This window comes from Australozyma saopauloensis, chromosome 1, assembly GCF_035610405.1.
Source record: "Australozyma saopauloensis chromosome 1, complete sequence".
Taxonomy (NCBI): Eukaryota; Fungi; Ascomycota; class Pichiomycetes; order Serinales; family Metschnikowiaceae; genus Australozyma; species Australozyma saopauloensis.
Genome location: NC_086131.1, coordinates 1,219,488 through 1,236,875, shown reverse-complemented (window position 1 = coordinate 1,236,875; position 17,388 = coordinate 1,219,488). Strand labels below are relative to the sequence as shown.

Genomic DNA, 17,388 nt, shown 5'->3' with positions numbered 1-17,388 from the left:
AATATGAATTGAAAACTTTTATTAACTCGCCTAAAATCCAAATGAAAATGAGCTCATGTCTGGTTCCACGAACGTAGTCGGAGTAGCCTCTTTTTGCTCCGAAAAGCCGTTCCCATTTCCACCTCCAAACAGGTCCATCTTAAAATCCAGGAAAATGTCCTTGGCTTCAGGCGTGGGTTCTATATTCTTCTTCGTTTGCCTGGCTGCGAACTTCCAGTTTCGCAAAAACATCAAGGCAAGATAGTCACATCCCATGCGAGCATAGATGCTTGCGACTCGGACAACAAAATCAAACTCTTCCTCGGGCAGAACCGCTTTGGAACCTTTGTAGTAACTCTCTCTGGTTCCACGCAACTTCTCGTACAATGTGGCAAGCACTGGATCATCACGAAGGAAACTCCGGCTGTGCGCATCAAGCAGCGCCTTTTTCATTTCTTTTTGGAAAGCGTCCAGAAATTGGCTTGCGTTTTGATTGACAACCCTCCGGGGCGACTTCACAAGTGCTTGAATAGCTATCTCTGCCATTCCAAGCTCCCAGAATACCCAACTGGTGTACCAACGGTCACCTTTGGCGACCGCCAGAGGCAAAATAAAGCGCTCAATAATCAGCATTGTGGCTTCTTTGTCTGAATTCACTTTTGCGACTGCAAGTGCCAATTCTATCTCGTCCAATTTGCTGCATAACGTGAGACAACAATCTTTCACTTTGCCAGCAAGCAAAAAGAAATAGGCGGCATCGAGATACCTATGTTTTCCTAGCAATACGAAGGCATTTTTCAATGCTGCAGATTGCCATCGCGGTTCTGCGAAATTGTTGCTCAAGAACTTGAGGACCTTGTCTTTCTCTGTGTGTGAAGTGGTTTTCCATAATCCAATGAGAAGTTGTTTCTTTTTTATTGCCAAGTATAGGACAGAGACACGTCCAGACGCATCTCTTTCGTCCGCAAACTCGCATTTGGCGACGCTCTCAACCAACTCCTTGAGCTTGATCTCGTCTAGCCAGTATACCAAACCGCACTTTTTCACAACCTCCCAATCCATCCGCTTGTACGCATGCTTTACAGCAGAGAAAAGAACTTCCTTTTGGTCACTGTGTAATGCCCAACTTATGTCACGAATCGACAATCTCTTTTGCTTTTTGGAAGCTCTGAGCAACTCAAAACTGAACAAAAACTTGAAGCCATCTTCATCCAAGGATGCTCTCTGGGGTTTCAATTTGTTAAGAATCACTACGATGTTGCGGAGAGTTCCTTGTTGGTGCCTTGTGAGTAATGGCATCGATGTGGTTGCTAGTTTTTCAGTAAGAAGATCCGCTGTATGCGTATTGAATGCATCGAAAATATTGCCATTTCGTTCCAAGCCGCTAATGATTGAGCTTCTTCTTCGCGACGCTGGGGTACTCTCAGAGCCAGCAAGATCTTTGAAATCAATTTTAAGATCCCATGGTATGTCGTCGCTTCCACGGAGAAATTGGAGCATACGTACTAGAACTGCTTCCACTGCATCAATTTCATCATTCAATAAAGCTTGTATGAGGAACTGGGGATGATACACTGGAATTGGACCATTCAAGACTTTGACTAGATCTGAAACCTCATAAATTGCATCTTGAGATTGGTTCACTGGCAAAAGCTGTCTTACTGTTGAGTCAATTGCACCGGTCGTAAGCACACCATGGTTGTTCTCGCCTAATTCCACGAATTTATCGTCAACAAAGAATTGGTTTCCGCTGCCTATAATGAGATTGGAGTCATCGAGCCAGATCAGATCGGCAACTGGGATGGTTGAGAAATGCGAAATGTCAATTTTCTTTAACACTGCAAAAGTAGGTACTTTATTGGTGTAGTCGTAACGCAACTGGGCGTAGATGTAGACAAAGTCGCGGAAGCCAACGGAAAGAAGCGCGTTGGCTGCATAACCCTTGGAGCTGATGAAAGTCCAGTCGATATCTTTTATGGGACCGTGGCTTTCGGGGAACTTTTCTTCGAATTCAAGATTGGAGAACTTGGTATCCCAGATAGACAACGAGCTTCCCGTTTGGTCCACAATGGCAACCTTATTGATGAGAGAAGCTCCTCTGATGTATTGCGCATTTTTTACTGAGGTCGGAAACTTGGCAATTTTAGACCATGACATTGTGTTGTTCTTCGAATCAAATGAACCAGACAAGAGTGACAAGCGGCCATCTTCATCAATCACAGATACGTCTTTCTCAAGGAATGTATCGACAGTAGATATCTTGAGGTTTGACGAATATTCACCAGGGAAGGGTTGAGACTCAATAGTCTGACAACTAGTGTTACTGCCATCTACATTCAATCTCCAAGCACAATGATCTGAGGGTCCATAGACGGCCACCACCACGTACACCAGCTCACCTGTTTTCTGTAGAAGTAACGTACTTGGATCATCGGTTCTATTGTTGCCGGACTTGTCGTTGATTCGAAGTCGCTCGATCAATTTCACATCGTTGTCGTCCATTGTCACACCATCACAGTCCCAAATACTCAAATATCCAGTCTTTTCGACGGCTGCGATCAAATGATGACGAAGGTTCTTTGAGGGCGGCGTGATATCGTTTATAATTACAGCGTCAACGACGCCCTGAGGATCTGAATCGGGTCGGGATACATTGAGACGGAATCTTTTCGTGATGGACATTGACTTGTTATAGTAGTCCAAATGCAATGGCTCCCAGATGTAGTTGTACTCTGGAAAGTCCAGAATTGAAAGCATGATGTTATTTTCGTGTGAGGAAGATGAGGCAATGAGTTTGCGTACTGGTTTGGAATGACCCTGGAATTTTTCGAGGAGCAGGAGCTTCACATTGGGTTTCTCCAGAAATGTAGAATCGAGATTTACCTTTATGCAACGAATGTTGTTCTTCACCTTGTCATGCATGAGAAAGGCAAGATCTGTGGCCGAAGGGAGCACCACAAGACTGCCGTTGCCGATTGGATTTTGACGTTTTCTGAACTCGTAGAGTGGTGTATCCTCATCGCAAGATAAAATCTTGGCTCGATAGTGCGGAATGCATCGTAAATCTGTATCAAAAGTGCAAATCTGTTCGAACTCAATTGAGCTAGGCGGATTCGTTGATATGTTCAGTATAGAGTATAAGCTCGACATAGTTTTTCCAGCGACTATTAGGAGGTCAAATTTGCCGAGATCGTTATTTTGAAGGAAAGAAGACTCGATTTCTGTTCCTTTGTATGTAGAAGCCGCTAGTAGCTCGCTCACATAGGCACTTTCGATTATGATTGAGGCCATGTAATTCCCCGAAACTAGGCTCTGGAGGTCCTGAGAGTGCCACTGCTTTAAGTAGCTATGGCCATTAAACTCGCAGGTAGCCCAAACATGTAATTTGTGATCGTTGGTGACCGTGTAAAGAATATCATTGTCGTCATTAGGAAGCTTGGTCATCACCGTACGCATGTTCTTAATATGTAGCATCAGAGCCAAGGCGTCGGCGTTATTTTCTTCCTCATGCTGGCGTGCCTTCTTTCGCCATTGCAAATCTACAATGTATGAGGATGCTTCGTGGTCAGCATATACTAGGTCGAAAAGAGTAGACTCATCACCATAAGCGATGCGGAGCCACACCTTTGCAAAGCTGTCGAAATTAGAGTTACAGTATGTCACTATTTTGCTTCCATCATTGGTAATAGCAACCGTCTCGACCGCACTGGGCTGGTTCTTGGTCCAGCGTCTGGTCCACTTTATATCGCCGTATTCTATCCATAAATGATACAAAGAAAGGGAATTCTGGGATCCTACAACCAATTCGTCCTCCTCTAAGGCCCACTGTAGACAATTGACGGCCGAATCATCATTATCAAGGCGAACTTTCTCTGTCCATCTGAGAACAGAAGAATACTCATCAACTAGGCCAAAAACAGCGATCTGAGAGCCAATGGAAGCACAGATTAATCCGTTGGTCTCGTTTATCACAACAGACACCACGTCTTTTTCCAATGTCACTGTTTGGATGTTTTGCGGTTGGTTTTTGGTGACGGTATAGATAATCAAGTTATTACCCGAAGAATATGCTACGATGTGTGTTTTGCGCCAAACTACCTGGTGCAGACAGTCAGGCGAGGGGTTGGGGTCGCCCGGGACGAAGTGAATCGTCATTTTTGTTGGCGATGTGGGAAATTACGCTGATCTATAGAATACTGTGGAGTAGTAGTGGAGAGACTATTAACAAGGTCTGAAAATTAAATTAATGAGAAGAAACAAGTGTCTATAAGTAATTTTCAGTTTTCGTTTTATGATTATTTCCGAAGGTTGCTTACCTTATTTTCAAGTTCGTTTTGGCGAGGAAGTGTTCTTTGTTCAGTTGAGGAAATAGATGATCCAAGGACACAGAGACCTTAGGGAGAAGGATTGTTGGACTTTTGATTTAAGAATATCTCTTTCTCATCTCAAGGATAAAAAAGCTCTTGCCTTTGGTATGTTTAAAGTCTGGGGGCCAATCCAGAATGGACCTATGATTTCAACTTCGAATCCTGTTCTGTCTTTCCTTCGATAGATGGTGCGGTAGTCACTTCATCGTCGAGTGAGATTTGCAGAATTTCTTCTGTTTCTGGGGCTGTTGTCTCGGTAATTTTGAACAAAATTAGAGGAGCCGCTAACAATAAAGATCCCTGGATTAAAGCCCAGGAACTGATGAACATTGCCAAAAATGAATGCTCCGTCGCATCGAGGCGCCATGATATAGCCGCAAATGCACTCTGCAATGATTTGTAAAATGAAGCATACAAAGCCACCTTTTTGGGATTGTTCGAAAAGGTACCTAGAACCCAGAAAATGAACGACTGAAACATCGCATCAAATGCACCATAGCAGATATATAGGAACATGGGCCCAATATATCTGCTTTCCGTAAAGTCGATTGGTGGAATACTCTTCACGTTTTGACGAGTGACCCCCATTTGAAACTTGAGCCCACCGCCCCAAATCGCCAAGCCAGATAAAAAGATTATTGCAAAGCCTATTCTGGCCCGTACCGGACGGGTGTATCGGCGCCAGTCGAGAACGAAGCCCACTAGAATGGATCCGATCATCTGAAAGAGCCAGTAAAGCAAAGAGTTGAGGGAACGGGTGCGCACATTGAACCGCACCGCGTTGACGTCGTTGAATTGATATGTGTAGAACCAATTTGATGCAGCAAACATGGGAAACATGGCGTATATGCGAGGCTCGTGCTTCAAGACCCGGAACATTCCACGAATCTCGTCCGAAATGCGGGGATACTTCTTCTCGATAACCTGCGAACCGTCTGAGCGATACACTTTGTCCATCGGGAGTAAGAACGCAGCCACAACAATGCCTGCAGCCATGAGAACAATGAAACCAACGTACGTACCAGCGTTTACGTTGGAGGCGCCCAGCTCGAGGTTCTGCACGAGTGGAATGAGCGAGCCCAAAACAGCACCGAAATTGAAGATCACCCAAAATACCATGATTGCATGGGCTTTGTTGTTCTCTAGAGTATATGACATCACCACCAGACCTTGTGCAGCCCAAGTCAAGGAAGCACAGAACCCTAGGTAAGCGCCTGCAAAAATGCAGAAGGCAGCATTTTGCTTATAGTGATACACGAGCAACGATAGCGTATACATGACGTACCCCGTTCCACCTATCATCAAGCACCATCTTATACCTATAACATTACACACCACACCGCCAATAGCGCCAATGGTCGCAAACGTGGAGTACAAGGCCACGTTCGCGTTGTCAGACACCTTCGGGTCCGAAATTCCGGAATTTCCAATGCCGGTGATGGCGTTGAAACACCCAGGCGTTAAAAATAGCACAAACGACATCACCACTATCTGCACCATCGAGTTCGAGTACGGCGGAAGCCACGAAACATAGCGGCGGTTGTACCATGACGTTGGATCGTGCATATCTGAGCGTAGTTTGTCCGGAATTCTCACCAGATCATCTTCTTGGGAATCTCTGACTACCATATCAGTAGTGACCAGAGAGCTATTTTTACTCATTCGACCGGAGAAACGGGGCCACAGAGAAGTGCAAAGACGGGTCGGCTACGCGTGTCGCTATCCTACACTTGGCAGTCCCTGGTCCTACTTAGTAATGAGTTTGGCCAGACCTGGACCATAAAAGTACGATGTGAAAATATGTCATGGATCTGCGGCTGCACTGTGGTGTGTCTGCAGGCGGGAGCAGATAAGAGGGCTGGCGAAGACTATGGTCCGGGCATATGAGAGAGGGGAAAAGGAAGAAAAATGCGCGATTAATATCGGGCGGGAATCTGGTCCTATTTATATTTTTTGCGTATGAATTGCTTTTTTGCCCCTGCTGTGTTTGGAAGACGACTTGGCCCTGTGAGAAGTGGTACGAACGGCTGAGACTGAGACTGAGACTGAGACTGAGACTGAGACTGAGACTGAGACTGAGACTGAGACATTGGCTGCAAAAGGGGACTATGATGGACGGGCCAGGGAAAAAAAGGAAACTGACGGGTTGTGTTAGAATTTTAACTTTCAGTCGAGAAGTTTTTGGAGATTTGATGGGTTTCACCTCTTTTCTATCTTCTTATCTGATTCTTCTTATCTTGTCTTAGGCGCCTTGGTAGATGGCTCGCTGGTGACTCAATTCTGAAACTGCAACCGTATTTATTGACATTTTATCATAGAACATACATATATACAAACCAAAACCCGCTCAAATAAATATCCTCAACTCTCCCAAGACTGTCCCTCTGCGGCATCAACTATCGTCGCAACCAAGTCATCCACGATCTTATCAGTAATGATAGGCAGGTTGAAGACAACTCGGAAAAACTCTCCCTTTTGTGCATTCAATGGGTTGGTGCTAAAATCAACCAAATATTTGGCCCTTTTGTGGAGCTCGCGCGAGACAAAACGAGTCACAGGCGTGAAATCCTCATCCTTGAAATTCTTTGGGCGGTAGTAGAAGCAAACTTGAAGGCATTGGGGGCTGTCGGTCACCAATTCGAATTGGGGGTGCTTCTTCAAGGTGTCCACAAAGTAGGCCACGATGTCGTAGGCATGGTCAACACGTTCCTGGAATCCATCGTAGCCATAGTAAAGCCATGCTAGGTAGAATTTGAATGAGTCTGCTCTTCTGCCACAGCCCATAGTGCCGTCGGCTAAGTCCACGTTATCTTCGCCTTCCTCTCTGGAGTGGAAGAGATATGATGCTTCTAAAGAATTGGCCTCGGTGAACCAGTTCACGTCAGCCACCAACAAAAACGAGCATGTGTTGGGTACACCGAGCATTTTGTGTGGATTGGTGGTGATGGAATCGGCGGCCTCTATTCCTTTGAGATACCCCCGTCTCTTCTCGGAAAACACCACGTTTCCGCCCCAAGAGCCATCGACATGGAACCAGGCATTGTACTTTTTGGCCAAGGCGCCTACTCCCACCAAATCGTCGTACAGGCCGAACACGGTGGTTCCGGCAGTGGCATTGATAAGAAGGGGAGTGAAGCCGTTCTCAATGGACTCGACTATAACTTTCTGGAGAGCATCAATGTTCATGGTGCCATCGCTATTGATGGGGATCTTGAAAACGTTATTCTTGCCCAAGCCCAAGAGGATTGCCGACTTGACCACCGAGTAGTGGCAGTTGCTGGAGGTGTAAATGGCAAATTTATAGGAGCCGTTACCCAAAGCCTTCGTTTCGGGAAATTTGAGAGACCGCGCCATGTGCATGGCGGTGATGTTGGAGTACAGACCTCCAGAGAACGTCAAGCCTCCACAGCGGTCCAGATCGTTGAAAAACAACTTGGCGTATTTTTTCCCGATGAAATTTTCCAATACCGTGAGCACGGGAGACACCGTGTACACATGCGAGTTGGTATTGAGCATGGAAAGAAGAATATCACTCACCACACCGATTGGATTATTAGACGCATACAACTTATCCAAGAAGCCCGGGTTCCATGTGTTGACGGAATACTTCAACACATCGTCAATAATCTTGAAAAGCTCCGAATGGTTGCTCTGCAACCCGCCTTGTAGAAGGGCCTCGTTTGCGGTGAATTTTTTCTTAAGCCATTGTGGGTCATGGTAGGTGCCCAAATCCGACTTTTTCAGGTCCACGGCGGCCACGTACAGCACCAATTTCGGCTGGAGAACCGCCAAAAGCTCTTCGAGTTCTTGCGCACGGTTGGCTTCTAGCGATGTTTCAATTGTCATTTGTCTTTGGGGGTGAACAGAGCACTTGCAATTTGGTCTATGAATTTGGGTAGGTTGCAAAATTTCCCGCCTGCCTGCAGGAGCAGTGTTTCGTAATTGGGTAGCCACAGTAGCGAATCATGGCTGTGAGGGCGGGTGGGAATTTTCGGAGGGAGAAAGCTTGCGTGTATCGGTGTTCAGTGTCAAGTCAATTTCCGTCAATTTGTATTCTTTGAATTTTCTGTCTCGTGGGGTTACTCTGAGTTATTGGTTTACGAGAGTGAGACATGACTGACTCACTGTGCATGTGAGAGTCTAGATGGTAGAGATGCAAAAACGTGGATGATGGAAAATTGAAGCTGGACTTCTCTATCGTAGCATGTTTTCATTGTGATTTTAATGAAGATCAATGGAATTTCCCTCGATTTTCGCCGAAGATACCTGCTCTGAACTCATCGTTCGTGTCCATGTGTGATACGCTCACTGGACATAGAGAGGTCAAGGTTTGAGACAGTGTTTGCATAATTTGCATTGGCTTCACCTTCATTTCTAATAATGTTGTCCCTTCATCTCAAATCGCCTTTTTGAAAACCATCTTTTACAGTTCTGTTGTTCTTGCTCCCTTCTTTTTGCACCCAACTGATGTACAGGCAAAATGTGTCACCCAGTTTTAGAGATGGTGCGTGCAGTATTTTGCAGCCAAACTAAAGAAAAAACCAAATCGTCCCCATTGTGAACAATCGGAACTTGCGGGCTCCGATCTATTACGTCACAGAATGGTTATTGTCGTTTCAGCCGTGGGGGTGGTGACAATCTACATATCGAGGCCGTGCTACTCATAACCCCGTCCCGGCTGCGATTATGTAAGCGAAAGCTATCAGCGGTATATAAGGACGACAAAATGGACCCTCCCAATCTCAGATCTCCATTATCTACATTCCATTGTTAAAGAAAAATGGGCCGTTTAATTGCTAGCCTTCTTGATGTTGCCACGGGCCAGGAGCCCAACCCTAATCGTCGCCATAACAACGGTCTTTTGAGCGGAATAGTGGACTCTCTTAACAGAAACGGGAAAGACAATTCCGGCCGCAGATACAGCCCCAATGATTACAGTATCAATGACAGGAGAGGATATGTCGATGGTGTCCATACATATTCCAATTTGGATTCGCATCAGAACCAGCAGTATTCCAATTACAGCCAGGGCACGGGCAGAATGAACCATACACATTATACATATGAGGATCATTCTAGATTTATGCCAAGTAATCATGGCTACAATGAAGCGTACAGTCAGAATTTCTTTCAGAACAACCCAAACTATGGTCGCAATAGTCACTGTGACAACGACTACAGTCACTGTGATAACCAGTGCAGCAGCAAACATCACCGCCGACACTGCAGAAACGGCTCATGTCATCGTAAAAAATGCGACAGAAAGAGGAAGGAGAAGTACAGCTCCAGCTCTCTAGATGCGCCTGTTCTCGGCGGCGGCCTCATCGGAAATGTCTTGCTTGCAGGCGAAACCATTCTCACCAAAGCCAAAAATCACAATTCTGGAGGCCGCACATACTCTCAAGTTTACACCGCTGAGCTGCGCAGCCAAGGTACCCAGATACGTCTGGAATCGGAGACCACAACCGGCTTCTATGGCGCCAGCGCTGCCCCAAGAGTTGAAGAGATTCCTGGATCTTATTCTGATGCCCCTCCCGTTTATGAGAGTATAGGTTCCGCATCCTGCGGTGTCGTTCTGACTGGCAAACGTTAGACAGCTGATTCGGGAAGGGTTGTCTTTCGCCGGCAGCCAGCGTCATTTCGATACATTAACGGGACTTTCTGAACTTTCTTGGCCTTTTTATAATTCTTTTCTGGCCGCGTATTCATACTTACTTTTATTCTTTCACTGTACCTAAATACAAATTTCTTAACCGTACTTACTCGACATTAAGGTAGTCACAATTTCTTCTCGAGATTGATTGAATTAATTGTGAGATCTTCCACTACGTGGGCTCAGTGTGTCCTCCACTTAAGCTAGATGCCTCCATAATCGAATCGTGGAGCACTCTCCAGCCACATATATATACATGAATAATATCAAAGTCCACCGTTCTATTTTGCGTTTTTCTCCTCGTTGATCTCCCGTTGTTTGGCCAAGTTCAGGTTCAACATCTCGAGCTTCTGCATCTCCTCATGTGCGTTGAAGTTTCCAGACGACAAAGCTTCGTAAGTCTCGTCATACTTACCTGTAGACAATGGAGCGTTTCCTCTCATCCGCTTGCGCATATCAAAAAAGCCTCTTTTGCATTCCATGAACGCACGGAAGGTGTGGACACATAGTTCAGGCAACTCTTTCTTCAACTCAGGATCCGTGAGACACTCTTTTGGGGTGTGACGCTCTATTAGCACGCAGGGCGATCTCTGGAGACAGATGGCCAAGGCCTTTTTCTGGTCTTTGCAACTGGAGGTCAGTACATGATCTGTAGATTAGGATTGAAAAGGAAACGTACCTGGCACCCATATTTATAGTTCAGCAGCAAGGGTTATGAGCGTTGGGATGTAGAGTATGTGAGGGGTAATAGACGAAGTTCTATTTGTGAAAAGCCGTATGTTGGAGGCAATCTATAGTGCTATAAGCTAGTAGTGTAGAGTGGTATAGGCGGTGGTGTGAGAGTATACAGAAGATACAATAATTATGAGTAAAACTATACATTACGGAAACGTGTATTTTTTTATTTATTTTTTTGCTATTTCATTTATCGAATGACGAATATCAAAACCTCTTCCGTCGGCATGGATCTTGATTATCTCTTCAGATCTGGAACCATGGTTTGAACAATACAATCGAACAGATCCGTAACTTAACAACAAACTTTCTCCCGTTATATGAGGAAAACGTTTTAATTCGGTGATTTTTCCTATTATCAAATCAAAAATCCCAGTCCTTCTCACCTGCCTACGTCATTCACTCTCCCACCTACTCATCTCATCTACTCCACATATCGCTAAGAGTATTCCACTGACAATTACATTCGTTACAAGGCCACATACCGGAGCCAGGAAAAGTACTTAAAGGGAGCCAATTCCGCCTTCCTGTCGCATTCAAATTTCCAATTTACCACTTCCTTCTCTTCTTCTCTTCTCCCGTAGACTACACTCACTATGCTCCATCATCCAGATTCACTCTGGCTCTACCATCTCACGCTTCGGCTGCCGTCCAATAGCTTTGCCTCGATCGTGGGGAATTTCTCTGGCGATAAGAAAGTTCAGGAATTAGTTTTGGCCTCGAACACCACTCTTGAAGTATATAGACTAAACACAGACACAGGGAAGTTGGATCGATTTCTGTGCCAGCGAGCATTTGCCTTGATCCAAAGGATAGATAAAATCCGGCTTGTTGGCACCACCAAGGACCTTCTCGTAGTGACCGCAGACTCGGGTATACTTACCGTTTTGCAACTTGAACCAACGTCGATGCGATTCGTGCCCATTGTGCAAGAACCACACTCCAAAAATGCACTTCGAAGACTCACGCCGGGTGAGTATTTATGTGTTGAGCCCCGTGGGCGCGCAATTCTCGTCGGCGCCATCGAAAGAGACGGCTTAGCGTACAAGGTCCAGATGGACGACAGCAAAGGGTCTTTGGCTCTTTCATCTCCGCTCACAGTTTCAACAAAGGGCATCTTGACGCTCTCTCTTTGCTCGTTGGATACGGGATTTGAGAATCCCATGTGGGCCGCCATCGAAATCGACCATCTGGCCTACGAAAATAGATCCTACGATGCGGAATCGACTCCTCTCCAGCTCGCATACTACGAATTTGACCAGGGTTTGAACCATGTAGTGCGGCGCAAATCTAAACACCTCATTCCAAGCTCGGCGTCCTCACTCGTAGCCATGCCTGGCCATGTTGGTGGCTTGGTAATCTGTTGTGGGACATATTTGATATACGAGGATGGACCTGTAAACTCCAGCCGTCTATACGTCCCCCTTCCAATTAGAGAGGACTCCGAAGAGTCGACAATTGTGTGTTCCTTGCTGCATACCCTCAAAAAAACTGACTTCTTCCTTCTTCTCCAGACATCGTTGGGTGACTTGATTAAAGTGACAGTCGACTATGACAATGAGAAGGATATGATACGGTCTATATCTGCTACCTACTTCGACACTATTCCCATCTGCAACAGCATAAATGTTTTCAAGGCTGGATACTTGTTTGCAAACTGCTCGGACAGAAACAAGGTCATGTATCAATTTGAGCTGCTCGGAGAAGACAACGAGACAACTCAAACTTCGGTGGCACTGAAAGACGAACTTCCCGAAAAAACGAAATATCAACCAAAAACACTCCGACACCTAGCTCGTATCGATGAAATTGAGTCCTTGGGGCCATTGACAGATAGTATGCTTGTTGAGACTCTTTCGAAAGAGTCACTGGACCCGCTCAAGCGTCTTGTAACCACCTCTTCGAAATCTTCACTCAAGACTTTGGACTACGGTCTCTCGGTCTCTGAGTTAGTGTCTTCGCCACTTCCCATCAATCCTACCGATATTTACACCGCAAAACTTCTGCAAGGGGCTATAAATGACCAGTACTTGGTACTTTCGTCTTCTTTGAGTCAAAAGACGATGGTTTTATCGATTGGAGAGGTTGTGGAAGAAGTCAGTGACTCTGGCCTAGAAATTGATCAACACACATTGATGGTGCAACAAATTGGTACAAATTCACTTGTCCAGATTCACACTAACGGTATTCGTAACATTCATCACACATTTGACGAGGAACTTAATGTCACCGGTCGAAAAGTCACAGACTGGTTTCCTCCTGCTGGAATTCAAGTGCTTCAAGCTTCGTGCAACAGCGAGCAAGTCGTGGTGGGCTTGTCCAATAGAGAAATCGTTTATTTTGAGATTGACAAGGCAGATGATCAGCTTTTAGAGTATCAAGAGAGATTCGAAGTCTCTGAAGGCTCGATCACCGCCATTGCCATAGCCACGAGTCTATTGAACGAACGCCGAAGCTCATTTTTAGTCGTTGGTGTTTCTGATGAGAGCATCCAAGTTCTCTCGTTGCAACCACATAATTGCTTGGAAGTTTTAACCCTTCAGGCGCTTTCGTCTAATTGTCGCTCCTTACTTTTGCTCCCCGTTGACAAGGATACCTTGTATGTGCATATCGGAATGGACAATGGTATTTATGTTCGTGTCAGCATTGACCCAATTTCTGGTAAATTGTCAGATTCGAGACTTAAGTACCTAGGAACTAAGCCAGTTCAATTGCGGAGTTTGTCACTCCCAAATATGGAGAGCGCTGCGATATTGGCCTTCAGCTCACGACCCTGGTTGGGTTACTTCAATTTTGACAAAAATCTCAAGTTGTTCCCGCTTCTAAACTCCAAGATCTCTAGTGGTGCTTCATTTTACTCAGAGGATATTGGTGTTGAGAGCGTGGTTGGCATTTACAATGATAACATGAGTATATTCACCATTGGCAAGGAAGATGGTGGTGGTTTAGACTACAGTTCGGACTTTGTCACCAGTGAAGTGAAGCTTCGGTATACTCCCCGTAGATTGCTCAAGTCCACAAAAAAGAACATCTACTACGTACTTCAAGCCGAACCAAACATCAAGTCGCCGTTCAAGGACAGTGAGACTGCTGACGAGGAACAATTTGAAACTTTTGGGTATCCTAGACACGCTAATTCTTGGGCCTCTTGCATTCAGGTAGTTGACCATAATCAAGAGGAGATTCTCCAAACATACGAGTTTCTTGATAACAAGTACGCTGTATGTATGGCATTCGCCAAATTTGGCTCTGGAGTTCACCTTGTTGTGAGTGCAACACAATGCGGCACGAACCAATCATACTCGATGTTTACCTTCAAAGTTGATTCAGATCACAAGCTCCAATTGCTTTATGAGACCAAAACAGATGGCCCAGTGACTGCTCTCGAAGAATTTGAAGACAAACTCGTGGCAGTTGTTGGAAATAGTATTCGAATCTACGAGAAGGGAATGAAACATCTATTGAGGAAATCCTCCACCACGATAGAATGTTTGAGTAGGGTGAACAAAATAGAGCATTTGGAGTCTGGACTCTTCATTGTCGCCGATGCCTCCTCTTCAGTGATCTACGTCAGCTACGACGCTACAACAAATCACTTCGTACCCATCATCAGTGACACGGTCAGTCGTGCTGTGACAGCTTTCACAACTCTCGACACTCGTACTGTGGTAGCAGGCGACAAGTTTGGCAACATATTCGTGAACAGAGTTCCGCAAGAGGCTGCATCTCAGATTTCTAATAATGTTTTGACTCAATTTCAAGATGAGTATCTCAACGGACCCAACTACCGTCTCTCGAAACTTTGTGATTTTTACATAGCTGATGTTCCTACATCATTTCACAAAGGTTCGTTCGTCGTGGGTGGCACAGAGAGTTTGGTCTACACTGGTATACAAGGTACAATCGGCATTATGTTGCCGGTCGGCACCTATCAGGAGGTAGAATTTCTACTTAATTTCGAGAAAGCAATCAGAAAGTTCTATGAAAGAGAATTGGATGACATTGAGAAGCCAAGTCAGCGAATCAATCTTGTGGGTAGAGAACATCTCAAGTTCAGGGGCTACTACAACCCAGTGAAAAACGTTATAGACGGAGATTTGTTGGAAAAATATTTCGAATTGGACTCTGGCACAAAAATAAAGATAGGCAGTGAATTGGGGCGGGTTCCGCGCGAGGTTGAACGGAAGTTGTATGACTTACGTAATAGAGCAGCATTCTAAAGAAATAAACATTTGTCTTTGCATTAATACATCATCATGAGAGGAAAATCCTAAACAACTTGCAGCTTCAAACAGAATGGTTGAACTGAATAATCTTTGGTGGGCTTCGGACTAGTCAAGCTGACCCGTTTAACTGCGCGTCTTCTACTTTACCGTTCGTACGGCGAGCCAACGTGGGACTTATTTGCACGTTACTCTCTTCACTGTCTTTTCGGCCAGGGGTTTGACCGTTGGGGGTGCTGAATTGGACAAAGTTCCAAAATGCTGGAGACGATTGGTTGGTGCCTGAGGCATTTTTGGAATTGATAGCTTTAGAACCTCGCTCGGGTGTAAATGCTTCGAGGGGAGCAATTTTCTTGGGGGAAGTAAATCCGAGTCCGAGTTCTGTGGTGTTGGAAGTTGTTGGAGCCGTGGAATTTTGCACAGACTCGCTTGTATTTGGCACAGATGAGTTTGCAAACGAACTCTGTCCTGGATTTTCGTTAACAGGAAGCTCATAGTTTGGTCCTGGTTGACTATGTGGAGGCTTGTAGGCAAATCCTCCCATATATGAGGGGTTTTCACCTGGGTTCATGCTATTTGGGTTTGGTAAATATAACGTTCCATTCTCTCCTGGCTTGGTATTTTTGAGAGAGTTTGGATCAGCGCCAGGCATCTGGCGTATTCCTGCGGCTTCGAGTTGATTGTCTGGTGGTGGAGGTAGCATGCCTGCGGGGTTGCCTGGTTGACCGTACATCATAACTCGCTGTGGTGGGTATCCGGGATTGCCATAAGGAGCTTGATATCCCATCTGAGGGGGCATAGACTGTGGCATGTATCCTGATTGCATCACCATATTAGGAGGTTGGTTTCTCGCGTATTGTTGGCCAGTGTTGTGTTTGTTTGCATCCATTGACATTGAAGGTCCTGGAGTAGTCTGGTAGTTTGCATGGTCGATTTGAGGAATGTTGCCATTCTGTTCTTGTTTGGGGTATAGCTTCGATTCAGGGAGGCCCTGGTGAGTTGCCAAATGTATCTGGAGGGTTCTAGACACAGACGAACCGCGCCTCGACTTCAGAAGGGTTCCGTTTTGAATCTTTTTCATGAACTCACTTCGGTAAGATTCACTGATCTGCCACTTCATACCCTTACCAGGTTCGTTTGGTCTTCTGGGCACTTTCTCGAAAGCCTTGTTGAGAGACAAGTTATGACGAATGGAGTTCTGCCATCCAGTTTTGGAGTATTTATAGTATGCGTAGTGAGATGCAATCCAGTTGTAGATCTCGGAGAGAGACATGACGCCATCCGGATTGGACAAGATCGCCTGAGTGATCATGGTGGCATATGAATAAGGAGGCTTGATGTCCTTGGAGTCCTCCTTAGAAAGATCCTGATCCAAATTGTTTTGTAAAGATACAGCAGATACAGCGGAGGGAGATTGGCCGAGCGAGCCCTTCTCGAACATCTGAAAGCTAGAGACACGGTAGGGACCCTGGGGGGCAAAGATGTTTTGTCCATCAGGAACAGAGCTCATTGGGCCCAGCCCAGATGCAATGCGAGGGAACTTGTTCTTTTCGGGACGGTAACGAGCCATACACTCGTTGAGCATTTTCTGCAGCACGCTTGGAGGCGCGTCGGGCAAGATGAACATCATCTGAGTGCCGCCAACGTCCAAAATGGCTCCGGAATGCAAGGGCGTCGCGTGCTCAGCACCGACGGACATTTTCACGCCATCCATGCGTGCACCGTTCCGTCCAAGCACCTTGAGTTCCCAACACCGTAACTCGATGTTATACGTTATCACCGCGTGTTTGCGGCTCACCACCTTGGCCAGACCTAAATCAATGTCGACCGGCTGGGGAAGGCTCGTGGACGCACCCGCGGCTGCGTCTGTGTTCCTGCCAATGACAAGCAGTAGTGTTTTGACGTAGTAGGTCCAATCACAACCGGCAATCTTGGCGTACGCCTGGACCTCGGTGGCGACGTTTTTGTCGTTGGAATAGGTGATGGCGACGTTGGTTCGGTCCTGCGGAGCATTGAGCGTGGAAATCACGGCGTTGACCATGTCCATGGGGTCCTCAAAAGAAGGCCCCTCGTCACGCGGCCTCTTGTTATCAGACATGGCAGGAGCGGCGGCTTTTGTGGGAATCTGTGGCTATAAAAGGGACTACAGTAGCTGGAGACCACCGCAATAGGCAATTGTTGGCGAGTGCTCCTTCCTGAAGGGTCTATTATGGTCGGTCCAGATATGTAAATAGAGCAACCTCACCGGATATAGGCACTTTTCTACGGGAAAAAAAGCTATACAGGTATATATACGGGACGTGGGGGCAGTTCCGTGGGTCTTGGGACGGACACTAGTTCGCGTGGAGGCAGGCCCGGACGTGTAACGTGGGAGATGTTTGGTGTTGTAGGGTGAGAAAGTTTTCTGTTCTTAATGGAGAAAACAAACGAC

The 17,388-nt window shown here is 45.9% G+C and overlaps 5 protein-coding genes across 5 annotated transcripts; 1 reads left to right on the top strand and 4 right to left on the bottom strand.

Moving 5' to 3' along the window:
• Positions 1 to 30: 30 nt before the first annotated feature.
• Positions 31 to 4,134, bottom strand: PUMCH_000563 (uncharacterized protein; the record flags this gene model as incomplete). The annotated part of the gene is made up of 1 exon (XM_063019643.1): positions 31 to 4,134. The coding sequence occupies one exon, from the start codon at positions 4,132 to 4,134 to the stop codon at positions 31 to 33; it is 4,104 nt and encodes a 1,367-aa protein (XP_062875713.1).
• Positions 4,135 to 4,487: 353 nt separating this feature from the next.
• PUMCH_000562 (uncharacterized protein) lies at positions 4,488 to 6,008 on the bottom strand (the record flags this gene model as incomplete). Its single annotated transcript, XM_063019642.1, has 1 exon — positions 4,488 to 6,008. One exon carries the CDS (start codon positions 6,006 to 6,008, stop codon positions 4,488 to 4,490), a length of 1,521 nt encoding a protein of 506 aa, XP_062875712.1.
• Positions 6,009 to 10,280: 4,272 nt separating this feature from the next.
• On the bottom strand, positions 10,281 to 10,481 carry PUMCH_000561 (uncharacterized protein; the record flags this gene model as incomplete). The annotated part of the gene is made up of 1 exon (XM_063019641.1): positions 10,281 to 10,481. The coding sequence occupies one exon, from the start codon at positions 10,479 to 10,481 to the stop codon at positions 10,281 to 10,283; it is 201 nt and encodes a 66-aa protein (XP_062875711.1).
• An 849-nt stretch (positions 10,482 to 11,330) lies between these two features.
• PUMCH_000560 (uncharacterized protein) lies at positions 11,331 to 14,954 on the top strand (the record flags this gene model as incomplete). Its single annotated transcript, XM_063019640.1, has 1 exon — positions 11,331 to 14,954. The coding sequence occupies one exon, from the start codon at positions 11,331 to 11,333 to the stop codon at positions 14,952 to 14,954; it is 3,624 nt and encodes a 1,207-aa protein (XP_062875710.1).
• A 115-nt stretch (positions 14,955 to 15,069) lies between these two features.
• Positions 15,070 to 17,055, bottom strand: PUMCH_000559 (uncharacterized protein; the record flags this gene model as incomplete). Its single annotated transcript, XM_063019639.1, has 1 exon — positions 15,070 to 17,055. One exon carries the CDS (start codon positions 17,053 to 17,055, stop codon positions 15,070 to 15,072), a length of 1,986 nt encoding a protein of 661 aa, XP_062875709.1.
• Positions 17,056 to 17,388: the final 333 nt, after the last annotated feature.